We start from the raw sequence: 21,802 nt of genomic DNA on the forward strand, positions 1-21,802 counted from the left end.
AAAAAAAAAAAAAAGAATTTCTACCAGGCATCTTGTGGCTAATACCATCCCATGTCTGGCTAAAATCGCATCTCTTCAAATACTTTTGATATTCTGAAGCCTAATTCCCGAAGTCCTCAGCACGGATGAAGGGAGGAGCATCTTCTCCGAGCCCTTCTACTGGTCAGGCCCCTCAACTTTCCTAAGCAGATGGCGCCCCTCGCTCCAGCCCCGCTACACTTCACATTGAAGGCACTCAGCTTTCCAACAGAGTAAACAGCACCACTCCTGGCACTTGTCAATAAGTAGAGGACCCCACACTCTCTCCTGACACTTATTTAAAGCTCAGCTGCAAGAAGAAATTTTATTTATGAAAGATTATATGGAAGATGAGTGACAAGATTCCAAAAGGTTAATGGAAAAGTGCCATTATCTTCTAATTCCATTTTTCCATAAACTTTTTGAAGGCCCCACGCCATATAACACTTCTCGATGTTATGTAGTTCATTTTGGGGTAAGCCAAATCAAAGAGCTCTGTAAATGGAGTGCATCATTTTGACTTCCCTAGAATTACTTTTGCTATCAGCCTCCAGTGAGGGACATGATAATAAAGAGGCCCAGGAAATGTATGAATAGCTCTACCATATCCATTAGATTCACGCAGGGGTATAACTCAGTGTCTCCTTAGCGAGGACTGATCAGAAAAACTGCCCTCAGGTGTGTGCACTAGAAATCCCTACGCTTCTCCTATAAGCAACTGCCCTTTTGTTGTCTGATGGCCACAGTAAATCATGTAACCAAGTTTGCTTCCGTTGGCCCCAGCCATTCGGCAGTCCAGCTCTAGCAAAGATTACCAAACTCTCTAGCAGGGTTTTGAGCCAGGGCCAATCTCACCCCAAGCTTCATTTCTTTGCCCTCACCTGGATTTTTCTCTTTTCTTCCACGCAACTTCTTCATTGAAGAATTAAAAAAATTTTTTTAAATGTAGGGTTTATTTTTGTAAGTTACTTCAAATCGTTTCTGGGATGAAACACGGAATTAGTAAACAACTGGTGTGGATAAGGCATACTCTTTACCAGCTGGTTCACTCACTACACTGTAACATTCTAGGAGAAGCCTTTTGATTTTGGCAAGGCTTGAACAGTCAGTAACTTAAGAACACGATTCTGGGCAATAGTATCTTTAACCTACTGAAAGCAATACCTTCTTGAAGGTATTGAAGAAAACCTTTTTCTATTTCTGTTCACTTCTTGGAAAAGCCAATGATGTAAATATTTATATCTAAATAAGGCATTTTCAAAAGTAAATGATCCATAATCATGATCACCTTCTTAAATTGAAAAGTTATATAGATTCCTACATAAGATTAAAATTTTCTACAGTGAATTATGTTATAACTCAGTATATAAAATGTTCCATAACAATTACTCAATTATTGAGGAAAAATCTTTTACACCTGAATTCCTTTATCATACATTGTTTTATTTGCTCCAAATAAAAAGTTAAAAAGAAAAAACATTATTTTAGAATGAATACACTTATTATGCTTCTTCAGGATAGCTAAATATCAATATACTTTTAAAAGCACGACTTGATTGGGAACATCAGAAAAGCTTTTTTGTTTTGTTTTGGGGAAATGTGTAAAATACATTGTCTCAATCAATTAATAATGCTTTTGAAAAATCCATCATTTTCTCCGCCTCTGATCCTTCAAGGTATATTTTTCTCTGAATTTTGCCGAGAGGAAATTCAAAACATTTTAAGAATAGGAAAATAACTCAAGCAGCTCCTTAAAGAGACAGGACATCATTTATCACCTGCCAAGACAGATTTATAAGAAGAGGGCCCCTTCTGTTCCTTTAAGACTGCAAAACAGATGGGAAGTGAATGGACAGTCAACGGGAAGAGAAAACACAGGGGAGGTGCTGCTGCGTGTCTGTTCCCAGCCGGAGAAAGAGGTCAGATTGTAACTGCATGACTGGGCCCTGGAAAGGGTCTTTCTTCAAGCTGTTACAAAGACAAACGCTGTTCCTCACCCTGCTGTCAAACTGTTATCAATATTGGATTGTCAGGACCTTCAGTGCTGATGCTTTAAAAAAGGAGGTGACACAGACAGATGAATCATGAGAAAGACTCTTAATAAGCGCAAGCAATAGAATTTTTAAAAAGAAAAGAAGATTGGAAAGTCTAATCCTGATTTTTCAACTAAGCTAAAATTGTTTTTAAGATGAAATTAAGAGCTACAAGCTTTAGTCAAGTTAGGAGCTAAGTGAGACGAAAAACAAAAATGACATACAAGTAATAACTCTCAAAAGCTGCATTCAGACAAAGCATCAAACTTATGACAAGAAAAGTTACTGAACACCTAGGCTTTGCTAGGCTGTCCCCTCCCCCCCAGTTCTCAGTTATTTCCTTCAACCACCAACTACAGGAGGTATTATTAGCAATATCGATTCTGTAAGGCAGAAAAAGGCTCGAGAAATAAAAATAACTTTGGAATTAACTTCACATAAGTATTAAGCAAAAAAAAAAAAATCGCCTTTAAATTAAGTTGATTTTTTTCCCCCTTGTGGAATGGAAAATCACAAAATTCCAACAGCAATGTTCAGAAAACATAGATGTAAAAAGCCTGGGTTATTGCTTCTCTGTTAGATGGCCACTTGTTTAACTTCAAGCCTTTAATACCCCAGACGCTATATCTTGTAATAGCTGGGCACCATCAGCTTTCTTCACCACATTAGCTTATGCACCCATTTTATTTTCAGAGATAGTGCCGGGAGGGTGAGCACCACAGAGTGCCGGGTTATTAGAACAAAGTATGCTTGCGTTGAGGGAGGACTTGAGCAGAAGCCCAATGTCCATCTGCTACTTTAATACTTAACCTACAAATATATGTACATAGACCTATATCCTTATCGCTATATATTTACATATGCACATGCCTATGTTTATACCTCTATAAACGTCTTTTGCCTCCTAGTTCTTTCCTCTATTTCTTTTTACTTTCCTCCTGTCCCACTTTCATGTTTGACCTTCATTCGGCTCTCTGTACTTCCTCTCAGCTACACTGCACTTGATGGAACCCCACAAGGCATTCTCACCATCGATTTTACATCTCTTGCTGTTCTCTTGTCCCTGGGTTTGTTGGCTCCCCACTCCTTTTCCACACCTCCTCCCCTCCCCTCCCCCCACCCCAACAGTTGGTCCAGTTGTTTTCTCCTCAGGATGGTTTATTCTGCCTATCTTATATAGATAGACATGGAAAAAAATAGCCTATGAATAGTTGCAGATCTGTCTGCTGACCCTCATGAACGTTTTCCGATCGGGTTTGATGCAGTACCAGGCCCTGACCCTGAGTTCGAAGTCTATTTTCACACTTCCTCGAGGACTTTGTTGCTTTGCTCCCCTTGCTGCTCTCTTGCGCTCTTCTTGTTACACCTTGGCATGTGTGTCGGGTGCGGAGGAGAGGGGGCGTCAGATCAGGCACAATTCCTGCACTGTGTCTCTGGTGCTGGTCCCTGTAGCACTGTGGGTCAGGGGACGTCATGTCTTATGGAGGGGTTGACTATATAATCCCTCTGTGCATTAGCTGCTCTGAGCAGGAATGTTGTCCTCAAAGCTTGGTGGGCCAGAGAAGCAACCAAGCCCTCATGGAAGAAGCACACCAACCCCTGTGATCACGAGGTGTCAAGGGGATCAGGTATCACAAGACCCAAAACAAATAACCATTTTGATGCGAAAGAGGGGGTTCGTAATGGAGACCCAAGGCCGATCTGTAAATAACTGGACATTCTCTCACAGAAGGGTCACAAGGAAGGGATGAGCCAGCCAGGGTGCAGTATAGCACTGATGCAACACACAATGTTCCTCTATTTGTTTATTGGTCGTGCCCCCCGCCCCTCATCAGGACCCCAGCTCTATCTTAAAAATCTGCCAAACCAGAGCATGTACACTGGTACAGGTAAGAGCTCAGGACACACAGAATCCAGGACAGATAAACCCCGCAGCGGATGGTGTAAAATCTGAAAATAAAAATAATTTATAAATTATCAAAAGTTCACAAGAGCGTGAGGTTGGGGGAAGAAAGGGAAAAAAGAATAGCAAATACCAAGGGCACAATTAGAAAGAAAATATTTTAAAAGTGATGAAGGCAACTTATGTACAAATGTGCTTGATACGATTGATGTATGGATTATTATAAGGGCTGTAAGAGTCCCCAATAAAATGATATATTAAAAAAAATCTAATAGAATAAAAAAATAAAAGTCTGGGTTATGGTTTGAAGAGGGAAGTCCTTTTAAGTCTTTATGAAACACACTCACTGTTCTATGGTCCTCTGTAACTTAAGTTTATAATCTTTGTAAGTAAACACCCATGTATTTCAGTCTAAAAATATATAGCTTTTCAATTTATTTTTCATTTCTTTATAGTACTTTAAATTCTATACCATCGACTAGACTAATGATACTATTATTAGACTTACCAAATGTCTCAAAAAGGTTACTGAAACTACTTCTCAACAAACTAATAATGCTCCCTCTAAAGTGGACCAGGAATACATATAAACTAGATACAGGAATAGATTTTCAGTTTGCACTTAATTTAATCCCTAATCTAAGAAAAATTGGTTCTTATGACGTGACCCTGGCTCATTAAGTGATCACTGAAGGTGTGGGTGCTGTAGTGAAGTGTGGTGAAGAAATTAGATGGTGTCCAGCTATTAGAAAGAATAGCGCCTGGGGTCTTAAAATAAGTAGCCATTTACATGGGGTACCAGATAGGATTGCAAATAATAAAATCTAAGATCGGCTGAGGAGCTTAAGTTCTGAGTACCCAGCTTGCAGAAGGCTATGGATGACAGTGAAAGCCCAAAATCCATTTTCAGAGCTCCATGTGGATTAAGCCATAATTGAACTCCCTCTGACTACTGACCAGGGATGGAAATAGTCTTGTCCTCAGAGCACGGTGGAAGGTGGATTACTGCAGATATAGTTAGGTTATAATTTAACATATTATCTAATGTTTCCTTCCCCTTTTGACCCATTTTTAATTTCTGGTTTCCATTTTCTTCTGCTTTCACTTGGATGGAGCTTTTTCGTTTTACTTTGTTGTTTTAAGTTTTTTTGTATTATTTTCTTTATATGAAGTCCTGGATAGGTAAATTTATAAATAAGTAGTTTTGAAGAGAGAAGTCAGGGTGATTGTAGGGTAATGGGAAGCTAATAATAATGGGTACTAGAATGAAGAAAATGTTCAGTAATTCATTGTAGTGATGACTGCACAACTCTTTTTAATATATTCAAACCAAGGGATTCTAGTACATGAATTAAATGTCAATAAGACTATTACAAAAAAAAGACACCAATTTCATTGTTTGAGAGTTTTGATTATTTTCATTACGACAGTAAGCTGAGAAATGAAAAGAAATTAGAATAATATTTAAAAAGAAAGCCAAGTTATATGATCTTGGCCATAAATATTCATGTGACTGCCTCGATTACTGACCTCAATGAACATCATTTTTTCCCCCATCTCAATAATTTGGGTAAGGTCTTGCAAGCCTTGCATGACTTTACAGGGCGCATGTGGACAAGCATGAACACATTCTGTACCGTGCACAGTGCGATGAAGTGTGAGAGGCAGGCCTGAGAGCTCCCCACAGGATTTGGATCCTAGAGTACTAAACAGTGCACAAGAGACTACTCTACCCGAATGCCTGCCTTGCTTTACCCATTTTCTCTTCATTGTCAGTCATCTTGGACAAAGCAATTTTGGTCTAATTAAGAATAAGTTTGCTATGTACGGTTACTAAAGACACCCGTTTTGTTTTCAGTCAGTGAAAAATTTAGTTTAAACCCCCCAAATTTTATACTTGGCTAGTTAGTAATAATGTACTTGCTTAGCAAAGCGTCCGCTATCAATAGCCGTCATAAGACTAGTGAGAAGTAAGTAACTTCTTAATCCTGTACCAATTTATCAATGTGCTCCATGTTGACTTTAAATGGGTGCGTCAGGCCATGAAGGATGTGCTCGATTCCAAAGGGCCCATTTGGAGCCTGGGTTTCTCATCAATCACCTGGAAGGCACAGCCCTCGGTGGTCACGGGGGATTCCGCGCCCAGGTGACTCTTCTCTAACACACAGCAGTCTCCCCCCCACCCCCACCCCCAAGCATTACTATGGTCCTGTTGTCAAAGCTCTCTCTCTTCCTTCGCCACAACATAAAGCACACACTACCTCATTCACACAGACTGTAGGTAAAATCAACCCTTCACTATCTTCCTCAGCTGCTTTAATTTGTCAAGATCATATATGAAAAATATCATTTCACACAGGCAGAATCTAAAAATGCAGTCACTTTCATCCAACAGTTCAGATAGTTACTGGCCACCTAAAACATAAAAACCCCTAACAAGGATGACGTTATGAACATTTAAAAGAACAGTGACGTGGGGTCCGACCAGGAGAAGCGCATCGGTAACCAACGTGAGGACCACGCAGGGCTGAAAGATGCAGAGGACACGGTGTGTCGGAGTCCGGTTTGTAATCACTGAGCGACGCTACAGGAACAGGCGGGAAGGAAAACACTGGTTGAGGGACAAGGGGTAAAATTAAAGAAAAAGAGATAAAAGGGAAAAGATCACTTGGGGGTGTGCTAGACAGTAGGTGAGATGAGAAAAATGGGGTGTGGTAGACCACAGAAAACAATAATGGATGCTTCTACACGGACCGTGGTCTTGACACTGGGTGTTTTCTCTGCACGTCACCTTCCTCTGCTCTGCGGTGCCTCTTGTTGTTTTAATTAAACCCCCTGTGGACCTATACACTTAGAACCTGGTAACCCAATGCTACCTTTTCCTCCATAAATCCCATTACCATTCATTTTCTTTGGCTATGTGTACAAAGACAAAACAAACCTACTAGCAACAAATGCAGTTTTAGTTACTTAGAAAGTTCCCGAGTCATACCGTCTCTATCAGATTCTGAAAAGATGACACTTGCCAATTTTACTCCAAGTGGTAGAATGGCACTCTGCACTACTGTGAGCAGGAAGAGCAGGAGGGCAGTTGGTGGGGGTGGGGAGTGGCAAGAATCACCTATGGATACCAGAGTGCTACCTCTGGAAACAGAATTTGAAATATATTACTTCTCCTTTCTGCAATTTTAAATTTCAAATTCTGAATACAAAACCTTTCAGTCTCATAGTACTCTAGGGGCCTCTATCCTCATTCAGCACGGTGTCTGGGGATATGGCAGGTACGGGGAAAGTTAAGGGGACTTGAACTGCCAACAACAACCCACCAGTTGCTCTGAGGGAGAAAGATGAGGCTGCTGGCTCCTGTGAAGATATACTACCCGATGTACATGAACACAATGAGTTGGAACTAACTCAGTTGTAGTGGGTTTGACTTTTGGTTTACAGGGTAAGTCTAAGGAATATGGGGTAACTAATGGAAATGAATTATGTTCAAGGGAGTCTTGACCCTTTTCTTCCTGAAATGCAAAAGAACAAAATCGTTCCAGCTAACTGAGCGTGAGATGTGCTCTGCTGTGGCGACTTTTCATCACTGAAGCTTTGAAGTGGTGTGAGGAGAGTCGAAAAACTGGCCCAGACATTGGGATGTGTTTTACAGCGATGAGGGAATCCCTTCAAATAGAAGCCGCTATAGCGTATTTCCCTTCCAATCTTAGGTTTTAAAAAGACAGTATTTCATTGCTCTGTTGCAGTTCCTTTCCTTACAAGATTTTAAAAAATGCACCGAGATTTTTGTTTACTCTTATCAAACAATATTAACTACGAAAAAATAAACACAGCTCTCGTGGTGATAAATGATCCCTGTTCATAAAGAGTTAGTAACTTAAAGGGGGTGGGGAATGAGTCTGAAGTCACTATTAAGGGGGGTTGGGAAATCAGTCTGCAGTCACTATTTCCCAGTTTTTGGGTTAGTCCTGCATCTCATGCTCCGGCTCCTCTATCTTTGCTCCTTTCTAATTAATCAAAAGGAAGCCAGGACAGAGGAATAGGAGGAGACTGGGAAAGGGAGGAAGCACAAAGCTGAACCTCAACAACATTGTGCACTCCCAAGAGAAACAAACTTCAAGTTTCAAGAAACAATTGCCTGCTGTCTGGGAGATGCTCAGGCATCAAACACTAAAGAACAGTCAACAGAGGCAGGAGGCCGGGCGCACTGCTGCCCGCTGCGAGGGCTGCCCTCTAATCCCTCCGCTCTCCTCAAAAGGCCAGCTGTTGCCACCTCGTGTAGGGAGCCGGCAGAGCAAATGAGCTCTAGCAGCAAAGAGCCGAGGAGACTGGAAACACTAAAATACATACCTTGTTACACTATGCTGCCTTGACACCAAAGGATATACCATTAGAGTAAGTCTGTAAAATGGCATCCCAGGTCAAAGGCTTTTCAACTGTCTTCACAGATCATTGGTATATGAGATGTGAACATAAAGCATTAATAAGTCCCAAAGGTAACTATATTCTGGGAAGCTCATAGGGTGATAAGAGTAAGATTCTCATCACTGATACTGTATACCTGGGAAAGGACACTGCTAACCATGGGAGCGTTCAAACACAAAGAGCCATTCTATACAACTATAATCTATTTTCCAAAGGCCTTTTCCTCAAATTATTTTGGTACAGTACTGAAACACCTGGGCTCTGATCTTGCCTTTACTACTGACTACCTCCTAGTTCCATTTCTTCAGCTGTAAAGTGAGAAACGCCACAGAAGGTCCAGAGGAGTAGGACATAAAAATGCATGCCAAGTGCCTACTCTGATATCTGGCGCAGAGAAAGCATGCAAACATTCAGAGGCAATTCCGAAGTGCTGATACAATCGTGGAAAGGAACTCCTGGTAAGATAAGGAGGAAAAGACTCCTGAGTCTCAGGAAGAGCCTCCTAGGTGACTGCTAACACACTCCAGGCCGTGGGCAGCAACGGCGCTGATGAAGCACAGAAAGGACAGAGAGTATTACTCAGGCTTCAGAGAAGAGAAAAGCCTGAATTCTAAATCCCAAGAACCTTAAGACCAAAATTCAAAAATTATCAGCAACAACCGAGTTAATACAATATTTACAGAGAAAATAAGAAAGAATCCGAATCCCATGTGTTACCAATGGAACCATGTTTAGCAACAATGCCAGCAGAGCTGGATGCTCAACTTTTGGAGGTTGGGGCAGTGGGTGGGGTTGGAAGGGTAGTGTAAATGGGAATACATTCTAACAAAAATGTGGGAGGTGTTAGCACAATTACTTTTTGAATGGTGGCAATCATAACGGAGAAAGAACAACATCAAATGAGTCATAATTAAACAGCTTTTGCCTTTCCCAAGATAGCACTTTAAAATCATGTTCCATTCCAATAAACAGACTGGACATATTACTAAATATTATGTTAGAAACCCTTACAGATTTTATTTTAAGTTAGCACTGTATTAGATATCTGTGAAAATCTTATGAGTGTGAACTTTCCACAAAATCGAAAGATGCTCATGGGGGCTGAGATAGGGTGTGCAAAGACAGGAGAGCTCGGAGCGTGGGCGGGCTCTGCAGACGCAGAGTCCAGGTGGTCCCCTGAGCTAGACAGCTCATTGAATGCTTCCTGAGGCCACTCAGTGTCTTGACATTACCAGAGACCATGTTTTCAACATCTACTTTTCTCTGGGTGTCCCTGGGTGCAAACCAAAAAGACGGAAGGTTTGGGCCCTGTGAGTTGGAATCCAGTCAAAGGCAACTGGAAGGGGCAGTGGGAGTGGTTTTCGCCAACGCATTTACACATGCCCCTGGTCACATAGCAATTTTAAAAACTAAGTTTAATCTTTCTTTTATTCTTAACCTTTTTATGTTAAAACAATCTCAAACTTTGAAAAGAGTTACACGAACATTAGAATTAATGTATTTTTTTGAACTGTTTACAGTCATTAGGCCCTATTACAGCTATCTAAAATCTATTTTGTATTCATTACAAATAAAAACACTTCCCTAAGTTATCACCCTGTAACAATCAAAACATTAAAAACGAACACTAGCGTTTTAGTACGGTGTAACCCTCAGGCTCCATGCAAGTTTTGCCCGTTGTCGCGCAGCGGCCCAGTCCTGATTCATACACTGTACTTGCTGCCATGGCTGGTGTCCCTTTTCCTCTGCAACGGCGTCTCAGCCATTTTGGACAATTAGAGGCCGGTTACTTTTAGATTATGCCTTGAGTTTGCCTGTAGGCGAACTTGTGTTCCAGTTCATACATCTTTTGATGCTCTAGATATGATGCTGGGCTGTCTTCACTGCATCTATAAGAGGACACGTGACTCTGAGCTGACCATTACTAATATTGCACTTCCATCACCGGATGGAGCTGGTGATTAGCAGAAGTTGGCACTATAAAATGACCTTTACTTCCCCTTTCTAATGAATAAATATCTTATGTGAAGACATTTTATGAGATTATACCAATATCCCATTTCTTAGCATTGATTTACAGTATCTTGAGTTCCTATTTTAGTCAATGGGCTAAATTTATTACTGGCTATAATTTATTATGGGTTTTGATGAGAAAATTGTCCCAAAGTTTGGTCAGCTGGAGCCCCTTCAAGGTGGCTGCTCTGTCCTGTTGGCACGCCCCTTTCACACTTCAAACATTCCCTTTCTGACAACAGAGCAGGTCCCAGGCTCCTCCCATCCCTTCCCCTCCTTCCCAAGAAGTTCTGGTTCCTTTATCTGACTTCTCTTTCAAGAGCTTCCTGTGACTAGGAAAACTTCATGCTGCCCCTTAGTCTTCTTTGGTCTTCCTAACTCGAGTATTCTGGTTGGGATCATGGCCAACCCGCTCCAGAATGAGAGAGGACTTATTTTTAATTGTTTTATATATATTTATATGCTTATTTTAAATAACAAACAGTTGATGTGTTTCCAAGGTAAAGTGGCCAATTTACATTCAAGAAAATTTAAGCCTGACCCTAAATCGGTATTAAAATGTCACCACTCTCTCGGGGGAATAGGGCACTGACTCACCCAAGGGGAAGGTATTGCCTGTGTCTGCACAGGGAAAGAGGGACCAGACTTAAATCCGGTGTTCCGGGATGCGAATGCAGCGTGCCGGAATGGAAAAGGGAGCCAGTGGAGGGGTCTGAGGGCTCAGCCCCCATACCAGCGTTGTGGACAACTGCCCCTCCCCCAGAAGAATGAAGCTGCAGCTAGGGGAGAGGGACATGTCTGACCAGAGCACACAGGAGCAACTGAAGGGGGAGGAAGAGAGAGTGGAGCACATCCTGGCCCACCAAGCCTAGAGGATGGTATCTCCGCTCTGAACAGCCAATGTGCAGAGTGGACCGTATGGCTGATCCCACTACAAGACACGACATACCTCGCTGACCCATGGCCCTATGGGGAACAACACTGGAGACTCAGTGTTGGGATTGGCCTGGTCTGACCCCGAGACCCCGAGACAAAACACTGAAAGCGTGCCGCAGAGCAACGGGCGGAGCAGAGCAGGGAGCTCCCTAGGGAGTGCAAAGGACAGACTTGGGGCCAGCGCATGGCACCCCACCAGACTTGACTGGAGGACATGCCTAGATGTTAAAAATCAGACCTTGGTCTATTTACAGGTTTTTTCCTTTCTTTTAAAAATTTTTTCTTTTCTTTTAAATAAAAATTAATTTACTCTTTTCTGGGTCATTGGTTTTCTTTTTTGTTACCATCATTGTGTTCTCTTCTGTCGCTTTGTCTTGCTATGCCTTGTGTTTTGATGCATATTATTCTCTCTGCAGCTCTATATAGATAAGATGGGCTGGATGAACAGTCTGGAGGAGAAAACAATGGGACCGATGGTTCCAGGGGGACAGAGGAGAGGGGCAGGCAGGGGAAAGGAGGTGGTGTTGACCAACCCAGGGACAAGGGAGCAACAAATGATCCAAAATTAGTGGCAAGGAGGGTGTGAGAGGCCTGGTAAGGATTCAGCAAGGGCAATGTAACTGAGAGGAATTACTGAAACCCAAATGACGGCTGAGCATGATAGTGGGACAAGAGGGAAGTAAAAGGAAATAGAGGAAAGAACTAGGAGGCAAAGGGCATTTATAGAGGTCTAACTACAAGCATGTCCATATGTAAATATATTTATAGAGGACGGTGGGGAAATAGATCTACATGCATATACTTATAGGCTTAGTATTAAGGCAGCAGATGGACATTGGACCTCCACTCAAGCACTTACTCAATTCAAGAACACTTTGTTCTATTAAATTGGCATTCCATGATGGACACCTTCCTGACATGATCACTGAAGACAAAGCAGGTGCATAAGCAAGTGTGGTGAAGAAAGCTGACGGTGCCCAGCTATCAAAATATATAGCGTCTTAGAGCCTTGAAGATAAACAAGCGGCCATCTAACTCAGAAGCAACAAAGCCCACATGGAAGAAGCACACCAGCCTGTGTGACCACGAGGTGTCGAAGGGATTAGTTATCAGGCATCAAAGAACAAACAATCATATCATTGTAAATGAGGGGGAGTGCAGAGTGGAGACCCAAAGCCCATCTGTAGGCAACTGGACACCCCCCTTACTGAAGGGCTGCGGGGAGGAGATGAGCCAGTCAGGGTGCAGGGTAGCAACAATGAAAGATACAACTTTCCTCTAGTTCTTATATGCTTCCCCCTACCCCATCCCCCACTACCATGATCCCAATTCTACCTTACAAATCTGGCTAGACCAGAGGATGTACACTGGTACAGACAGGAACTGGAAACACAGGGAATCCAGGACAGATGATCCCTTCAGGACCAGTGGTGAGAGTAGTGATACCGGGAGGGTGGAGGGAAGTGGGGTAGGAAGGGGGAACCAATTACAAGGATCTACATATAACCTCCTCCCTGGAGGATGGACAACAGAAAAGTGGATGAAGGGAGACATCGGACAGTGCTAAGATATGGCAAAATAATGATCTTATAAATTATCAAGGGTTCATGAGGGAGGGGGGAGCAGGGAAGAAGGGGGAAAACGAGGAATGTTTTGAGAATGATGATGGCAACAAATGTACAAATGTGCTTGACACAATGGATGTATGTATAGATTGTGGTAAGAGTTGCACGAGCCCCCAATAAAATGATTTAAAAAAATGTTACCCCTCTCTAGGACCCTTTACCCTGTGTGAGTTTAGAACTGTGGTAAAAGTCTGGGTTGCTCCCCTCTCTCCAAGCCGCATCAGCATCATACACGCTAAATGCACAGAAACCCTGATCAGGACGGAAGCGTTCTGGCTGGGAAGTAGCTGTGGCCACACTGGCACATGCTAGAACACAGAGAGCAGTCAGGAGAAGTGCGCTCAGGCCTCTTGTGGCAGCTAATGGACAGTCATGGCTCGCTGCTTTAGTGTGACTGATGGAGCTGAGTCACTGGTAAAGCACTGCTTCCAAGGACATCCCTTGGTGCATTAACACTACCTTAATTTTATTACACGTAGTAAATTATGTCAAGAGAGTCATGTGAATATATTTTTTCTCAGAAAAACCACTCGATATATGCACTATCAAGCCAAGAACATAAGTCTTCGTTTGACAGTGCATATATTTGAATTAGTTAAAACATTTTCTTTAAATGATTTGATTGGGACTGGCCTGGAGGACGCTGAGGTTACACAGGCTCTGTCACAGAACACAAGAAAAGGCATTAATACTTCTTATTCACCAAAAATGTATCTGCTAATACAAGTCACTGAGACTATTTTCACTGCCTGATTATTATGTTCCAAGGGTGCAGGGAAAAAAAGCCTTCCCCGCTCCCCCGCATAACATACCCATCATCTTTTCATTGCATTGCCCACGCTTTCTGAATACCTCTCCTACTGCAGTGGCATAGCATGCTTACAAAAGTCCCAGGTAGGAGAGTAGGTGATAATGTTTTAAGTGGCTAGAAACACATAGTAAGGAGCATATTATTTGCATACAAATATAGTACACAGGGTACAGTGATAGTGAACCCCGTTCCTATTAGAGTCACAATGACGAAGGCACGCAGGAGCCAGCCTGTCCGAGAGTGGGGAGTGAAGCTGTCCACCCAGCTCTTCTCTAAGTCAGCACAGACGTACGGACGCTGCCAAAGTAGCATGCTTTACCACCTGAGCAACAGACAACGATGCACACAGCGTGAGTGCATGAGCTCAGTAAAAATGACACCCGTGGGGCCACATGTGCGCAGGAGTACCAGAGCATGAGTTCAGGAAGAAGGGCTCAGAGGAAATGGGCAACTGGCATGGGGTACCTGACCTGAGTGGTGAGGATGGAGGAACACAGGGCAAGACACATGGTTGGCTGTGCATGTGTGCCTACCTGGGTCAGAGCCAGAGCACCATGAAAAGGACATTTGACCAGTGGTAGGGACGTGAGAAAGAGTTTGGTTATACACAGGGGATTGATGAAAATAAGTAAAGATATGAAAGATACTAAGATCAAGGTTCCTCACTGTCAGAAAGGGACTTATACATAGGGAAAGGGAGCAAACGAAAATGAACCCTGTGGTATTTAAGGAATGTAAGTACTCGGGCTAATGCATGGCTTCAGCACACACATTATTAGGGATGCAGCTGTACCACGTGCATATGCATGCCCACTGGCACACACAGTTTGGTTCCTAGCGTGGGTCGGTGGCACTCCAAAACAACGAGCTCATCTTGATTTCTGAACACCTTTCTCAGAAAGAAAAACACAGGATGCACCGGAAACATTTCATCATATGGAAGGACAATGTTGGGATAACGGATGAAACTTGAAAGAGGTCTAGAAATGAGATGTAGTAATATATCAGCGTGAACATCCTGATTTCCATGATTGTATTATGGTTCTTAAGAGCATCCTTGTTGGTGGGAAATACACACTTAGGTACCTGCAGGTAAGGGGACTTTGGCTCAGCAACTGACTCAAGAAATCCAGGAGGACCAAAGTTCCTTGGATGTGCCTGTACCTTGTACGGACGTTTGGGACTGAACATAGGAACACATCAATGAAGTGGAGACGGCGGGAAGGTGGAGGCAGGAAGCGCCACTTACTGAGGTCTTCTGCCAGCTGAACTCGTTTACCAGTCAGCAGTTTGAGCTTCTTTTCTCCATCTTCAGCAAAATCCTCCAACACTTCCTTAACGTTCTTCTCCAATCGTCTGACTGTACAAAGTAAATCAAAGCTCTGAGGAGAACCATTTACTAACTGAACAGTGAGTTATCACTCTGTATAACTCAACAGAGAATGGTTTTTAAAAATGCATACATGGAGAATAAACTCTCACTGCCCTTGTAGTATGACAATTACTGTTAAGTTCCGGTTTCTCCCAGCTACAGGAGAAACCTCACCTGGTGGGAAGCCAGCCACGAAACTGTCACATGGTTTCGGGGAAAGTTGTAGTCTCCCAATATCCCTGTGACAGGCATGGAGGTACAGGCTTCCCCCAAGCCAGGGGTCTTCGGGGGTCCATTCCTTCTAAATGGCATTTTTGTGTCATGAAGAAGACTTCACTGCAGCTCTGTTTTACCGCTCGTCTTTTCCCATCAGGATTTGCGATCACGAATTTCTTAAGAACAAATTCTAATTTTGAGCCAATAAATCTATTTTTAAGGTAGTACTTTGGCACACTTGTCCTAAAATGGAGTCGGTCACTAGCACTAGTATGAGTGCTGTAAAATGAGGAAGTGGCTTCTCTATGGCTTACCTTCAGTGTTTGTGAGTTGCTGCCTTAAAGTATTTGCGGTGATAGCAAGCATGCGCTGTATTCGCCAAAACAGGACCACATCGTTGCATTCCAACTGAAATAGGAGTTACAATAATCAGATGCAAATTTAGAAATGAAAACATGCAACCTTACAAATACTAGAAGTCAGCACTTATATCCTAAGCTCTAGTAACAAAAAGCACCCAGATATACCTCAATGTACATATTCCTGTTACAGATAGGAGCTGTGTACACACTGAGCCTGGGGCGGAAGGTTCCCAGGACATGGCGGGAGGCTGCTGGGCAGGGCAAAGCCCTGGTGGATCCTGCGAAAGATACCTCAGAGGACTGCTGGGCTCAGTGCTGCACAGGGGTCGCTATGTCTCTACTAACCCAGCTGCAGGGAAGGTCAGTTTAGACATGAGAACCTGCCTGGGAATAGGTATGGTGTGGCCAAGGGGGCTCGAGCCACCTTTCCATTAGTGTCCTATGGGCCCACTGTACCAGCCAAACAAGGATACCAGACCTGCAGAACTACGGGAGCTGAGGAGGTCTGGGTTGGGAGTTCGGGTCTGGACCTCCACTGCTACAGACTAGGTGCCTTCCAGTGGCACTCAACAACGGAGCAAAAGTGAGATTCCAACTTCAAGACGGGAGTCTAGAGCCGCCCTCAGACACCTGGGTGCCCTGGTCCATGGATGTGACACATGTGTAGTCAGATGTTGCCTGACCAGATGTTAAGTGATGCATACCTGTACAGAAAGATACTAACCAAAATTGTTTCTGGGACAGGCATGTATATGAAGATACGCCAAAAAATATTGTTGCGAGACCATAAAAACCTTTATTAAACAAATCTATCAAATGTGAAGCGACAGCTTTTTGACATCTACGTCTACACTTCTGAAGGTGAGGCTTCATCTCTAACCCATTTGTGCATTTTGGTGTACACCTGTCAAAATGGCAGCTTGGGCATCCTCATGGGCCTCCAATCAAGTCCTTTTTAATGTTGAGTTGTGGGGATTGAAAAGAAATTTAAAGGCTGAAGGAAGGGGTCCCAAAGGAATTCTTCCAGGACACTGCTACCCTTGAAGCATGAGTAAATGCACTGCGGTGAGGGGAAAATCCTCAATACAAAACTTTCCTGGCTTTTTTCACCAAGGCAGGTTTCAATATTCTTACAGCCGCTGCACAATAACCCCCGCGTCTATGCGGTGTCCTTGAAGAAAACATATTAAGACGCTCCCTTTGGCATTCCCAGCCACAGGAGCTGTGTACTTTCCTAAGGCGACCTCTCCGCTTACATCGAACCGGCTCAGCAGATCTCCGTGGAGCCACGATGATGACTGGAGCCTGCTTGATCGTATTGCGAAGAGGAAGATCTGCCCAGGTCACGAGTTATTCCATACACTCATCACCAGCTTTGATCTTGTTTAAAAGACGGCTGGAAAGATCAGTTATTTGAGCTGGCTGATCTTCTCGAAAAGCTTTCGGCACTAGTCCGCTGAAACGTCAAAGGCTGAATCATGTGAGACGGTCTTCCGTTAGCTTCTTGGTTCATTGAGGTTGACAGTCTCTCCTCTCTCAGCTCATCTCTGAAGCCTTCCTGACCTGTCCCAAAACACCTGCTCCACCCAAGAGCTGTTGTTTTAGGTGGGACGGTATTCCCAGAAACTTGTGGGAAAGGCTGAATGGTTTGGGAAGATGTCCACTTGAGTCTGTTAAAGATTTGATATTAGCCCTGATCTCAAAATGGCGTTTCCCCCCAGGGCACAGAGGATCCTTCTCGTTCTTTTAAAGGCGACAGGAGCCCTGGCAGTGTACTGGGTTACAGGCGAGGCTGCTACTTGCAAGGGAAATGCCAGCCACTCAGTGGAGAGACAAGGCTTTCTACTCCCCGAAAAAGTGTGTCTCAGAAACCCACAGGGGCACTTCTACCCTGTCCTAGAGGGTCGCTGAGTCAGCGTTGACCTGATGGCAGTGAGCTTTGTTTGTTTGTTTTTAATGAGACTAAGACGTCTTTACCGAGAAAGAACCTGTCTGAGTCATTCACTGGCCACATAAAAAAAAAAAATCTGTGCAGATATGGACTAAAACCCGAGCAGCAATACTTTTTGACTTACCTTCATGACTTCCTTTTTTTACATCAACTTTCAAATTTATTTTTCCACTACAGGAATGTATCATTCTAATGTAAAACAAAACCATCATTACTTCTTAAAAATGGACGAGCAATATTAGAAAGAAGTGATTCATTGTCTATTATGCACACTCTGACTGGTATTGTGCATGATGTGTGTGTGTGTATGTGTATGAATAAGTTACTATACGAATAGAATAAAGCTTTCCAAAAATGTGCTAGGTTATTCTTTATGAATCCTGCATACTGTTTACCAAGGAGTTAAAATTAATGCTAAAACCAAAGTTTACTTTTAAGTATAGTCAAGCAACTATCACTAGCAGACATTTCTGCTTGTTTCTGAAAACCTTACCTCAGAATCTACAAAATGCCTCTGGTAGTAATAAAAGCCTCTGCGACAAAGGTTACAGTGATTTAGAGCTGTTTTTAAGAAATGTCTTCTATAAACTTGGTGCCACGTGTCCTTAATCTGAGAAAACAAACACAAAAAGAAACTGTATTTTTCCATGCTGATGAAGTGTTTCTTGAAAAACTAAAGTCTATTAAAATGCTAAAAGCAATGACAATGTAATTCTTCTATCAACTTTTTTTACTGTCTTTTCAAGACTACAACTAGATGCATTACAAATCTGACCGTTTACCAGATTATACATGTCTACATTTACAGTTTTCAACAGGAAGTGTCATTATATTTGAATTATTTTGTAGATTAGATGGGGTAAGGGGATTATCTCCTAAAACCAATGCAACAAGAGATCAAAAAATCTTGCTAAGGACAGTTTTAGGAAGCTGGTCTCAGACAATGCCCATCAATTCAATAATACTTCCCTCTGCAAAAAAAAAAAAAAAAAAACAACGCAAAAAGTTCCTTTGCTACTATATCACCATGATGTCCACTTTGTTACTAAGCCCCAAGTAGCCATTTTGGGGGTTCTTTTCGACACCCATTATTGGTTTTTCGTTTAGTATAACAATAATGTTAAATAGGTGGTACAAGTATTCTCCACACCAGTTTACAGATGAGAAAATATAAGTTGCTAAATTACATACATTGTAAATAAGTTATTAAAGGTAATTTTACTAGCAATTGAAATGGAACTGTGCACAATACACTTCCGCTGACACCCTGTCCATCCAATATTCTATTCTCTTCCCCCCTCCTCTCATCTAATATAAAAGTTCCATGTTGCTTTACTCTTTCCTGTAGCTTCATAAAATGTTTTGAATAAAGTGTTATTTGGATAAACTACCAAAAAAGGATTCTCTTGCTTACAGAAAATAATTAAGAACTACAGTTCACACAGACCCTTGGAGATGGACAAAGACCTAAAACAAAGCATCCCATAGTCTACTCTCAAAAGAGGGTCTTTCCTGATCCACTAGCCAAAGCGTCGGCACCACGAGCTAAAGCACCAAACTGTGTGCAACTTCCTGTGAGCGTGGGTCAGGGGAACACAGAAAATGAAATCTACATCCAACTAAAATGCCATTTAATAACTAATTTTATAATCTCACTTTCAATTTCTAAACAATGCTGAAGGTAAAAGAGGTTTAATGGCGTTGAGTTTCGCCGTATTTCTTTTCTTTCTCTGCCCTCTGGTGGAATTTAATGTAAGCATGCTTACTTTTTCCTCACGTGCAGAAACATACGTAGCTGACACTCTTTAAGTAGCTGATACATTTTAGTTTTGAAATTCCTCATCTACTTGCTATCCCACTATATTTACTTTTCTAACTGGGCTTCAGTTACTCACGTAACCGAGTAATGAACCAAACATTACAATGAGCTTTCCATCCCTTACACAGACCCTGACTCGTTAGGGACCTGGGCCTGGCAACGCAAGCCTGGAAGCACACTGTGTTTCTCTGTGCCCCAAATAAGCCTCACGAAAGTAAAAAAAAAAATCACACTTTCAGACTTTGTCTACTCATACATATTATAAAGAAACGGAGACAAAGAATCCAAAGGCCTTATCCAATTTAATGAAAAAATTATCAGTGTTTTTTCTAAACCTACATCGAACTGACTTTGTTAATATTTGACTGTAAGACACAGGACCAGAAATTCTCTCTTTCCATCTGACACAGCTTGGTGTGGTACAGAGATCTAAGGTGGGTGGGGGGTGGAAGAAGACATTGACCTTTTGGCTGGGATAAATGCTGGACAGGTTCCAGCCTGTAAATCTCGGTGGTTTCTCTACTTACAAATTTAAAACATTAGACTGAAGAAGCAAAAAAAAACAAAAACCCATCAACTCAAGACAGGAAAATGTCTACTTCTTACACATGCTGTGTTTTTATTGTCAGCAAATATGAGGGGGTACCTCCCCCCAAAATGTTTTTTTCCCCTCAATGCTATGCATTTAAAATTGTTTTTACAAAACAAACATCATTTTGAAAGTACTCTCCATTACACTTAATACATTCGTCAAATCTGCAATTCCATTCTGGAAAACTTTTTCAAACTCATCTGTTTGGATTGCTGACAGTACCTCCCTCGTTTGTTTTTTTCCCCACCTCTTCTATGATGTCAAATCACTGTCCTTTCATGTCCCTCTTCATTCACAGAAACAAAAATAAGCCTCATGAAGGTGCATGGGGAAAGAAAGACATGCTTTTTTGGGCCAAAATCTGGCACACTGAGATAGTTGTGTGACAGGTGTATTGTTGTGGTAGCAAAACCAGTCCCTGGTCTGCCACAAATCAGGCCTTTTTTTGTCCCACACTGTTAGACAATCTTTTGCGAACCTCTAAATAGAAGGCTTGATTAACAGTCTGACCTGGTGGAACTAGCTCCACATGCACTATGAGTAGACATTTTCGTCCGTTCAGGAAGTTCACGGACATCCAGAACAAGGTTTGCCATCAATAGGCATTTCACTTCTTTGAACCAAGAAAGCCACTCATACACGAGTTGTTTTTTCCCCTAGCACTGTCCTTGTAAGCTGTGCTCAACATCACAACAGTTTCTATGGCATTTATCCTGATCAGGAAACAAAATTTGGCTACATGCTGTTCTCTTAAATCGACCATCATAAAAGATGAGGTTTGAGTGAAAGTCCTTTTATAAAAAAAATTCACTGTGACCTGAGAGAACCTTCCCAGGAGATGTCACTGGGTGCACTAACTCAAGAGTGAGTTGCTCCATGCTCACCGAGTGGGAAAAATGCATACTATGAATGCATACTATGAGCTCTGCTCAGTTCAATTATTCTGAGTTCGGAAGGAGGGGTACCCCCTCATATATAAGAGGCTTCAGAGTGTTTGTGGAAAAATTCCAGGATCTTTTCCCCTTGTAAACATGATCAAAGTTAGACAGAACACTAAAATATCTAAGGAAGACATAAGATGCAGTAGCATTTTACTGGAAGCGAAGAGTACGCAAACAGGTATATGTTTTAAAAATATTATTACCAAACTTGGGTCTACTTCCACTCCTCGGGACTCTAGGTTCTTTCGGACTGTGGTTATCTCATCACTGGCAAGGTAAGCCGGGTGCTCTTCATTGCATTTCAACATCTTCTCCAGTTCACTCTTGGTTTCATTGTGAACACACTGCAGAATGTTTAAAAGAGAATGTTGAGATGACACTCAGAAATACAGAATCCCAATTTCAATAGCTATATTACTACCGCACAACCAGCAACATCCACTTAGTTACGAAAACCAGAAAAGAACCCTGTAACCTGGTTCATGAATAGAGGCCCATGGCTCCAGAAGGCATGGCAACCTGGCCTTATTAGGTTAGGGGAGAAACAGAAAATTGGTTATATTTCACGTTGACTACAAAGTTTTACTACTGAAGTGACAGCACTAACATCTCTTATGCACGTTTGTTACTTCTCTGATCCAGGTCTAGGAAAATGTGCCCTGATGGATGAAAAGACATAATGCTCCATAAATGCTTTCTCTCAAACGCTGGAAGACTATAAGAACGCACACTTATTTCTGATATAGAAACTAAATTTAAAATGCATAGTTTGACTTTAA

At 42.2% G+C, this 21,802-nt stretch overlaps 1 protein-coding gene across 4 annotated transcripts in view; it reads right to left on the reverse strand.

The window, feature by feature from the left end:
* Positions 1-21,802, reverse strand: part of OPA1 (OPA1 mitochondrial dynamin like GTPase) — a 91,227-nt gene that overhangs the window by 13,085 nt on the left and 56,340 nt on the right. For all 4 annotated transcript variants that reach the window (XM_004712285.2, XM_004712290.2, XM_004712286.3 and 1 more), the window contains 4 exons: positions 21,227-21,367; positions 18,165-18,281; positions 15,673-15,766; positions 15,020-15,130 (listed from right to left, as the gene is read on the reverse strand). In XM_004712285.2, the coding sequence (XP_004712342.1) occupies positions 15,020-15,130; positions 15,673-15,766; positions 18,165-18,281; positions 21,227-21,367 (463 nt within the window). The remainder of the gene's footprint in view (positions 1-15,019; positions 15,131-15,672; positions 15,767-18,164; positions 18,282-21,226; positions 21,368-21,802) is intronic.

The sequence above is a fragment of the Echinops telfairi genome, unplaced genomic scaffold (genome assembly GCF_000313985.2).
Source record: "Echinops telfairi isolate 266 unplaced genomic scaffold, ASM31398v2 ScPeMD7_17;HRSCAF=63, whole genome shotgun sequence".
Taxonomy (NCBI): domain Eukaryota; kingdom Metazoa; phylum Chordata; class Mammalia; order Afrosoricida; family Tenrecidae; genus Echinops; species Echinops telfairi.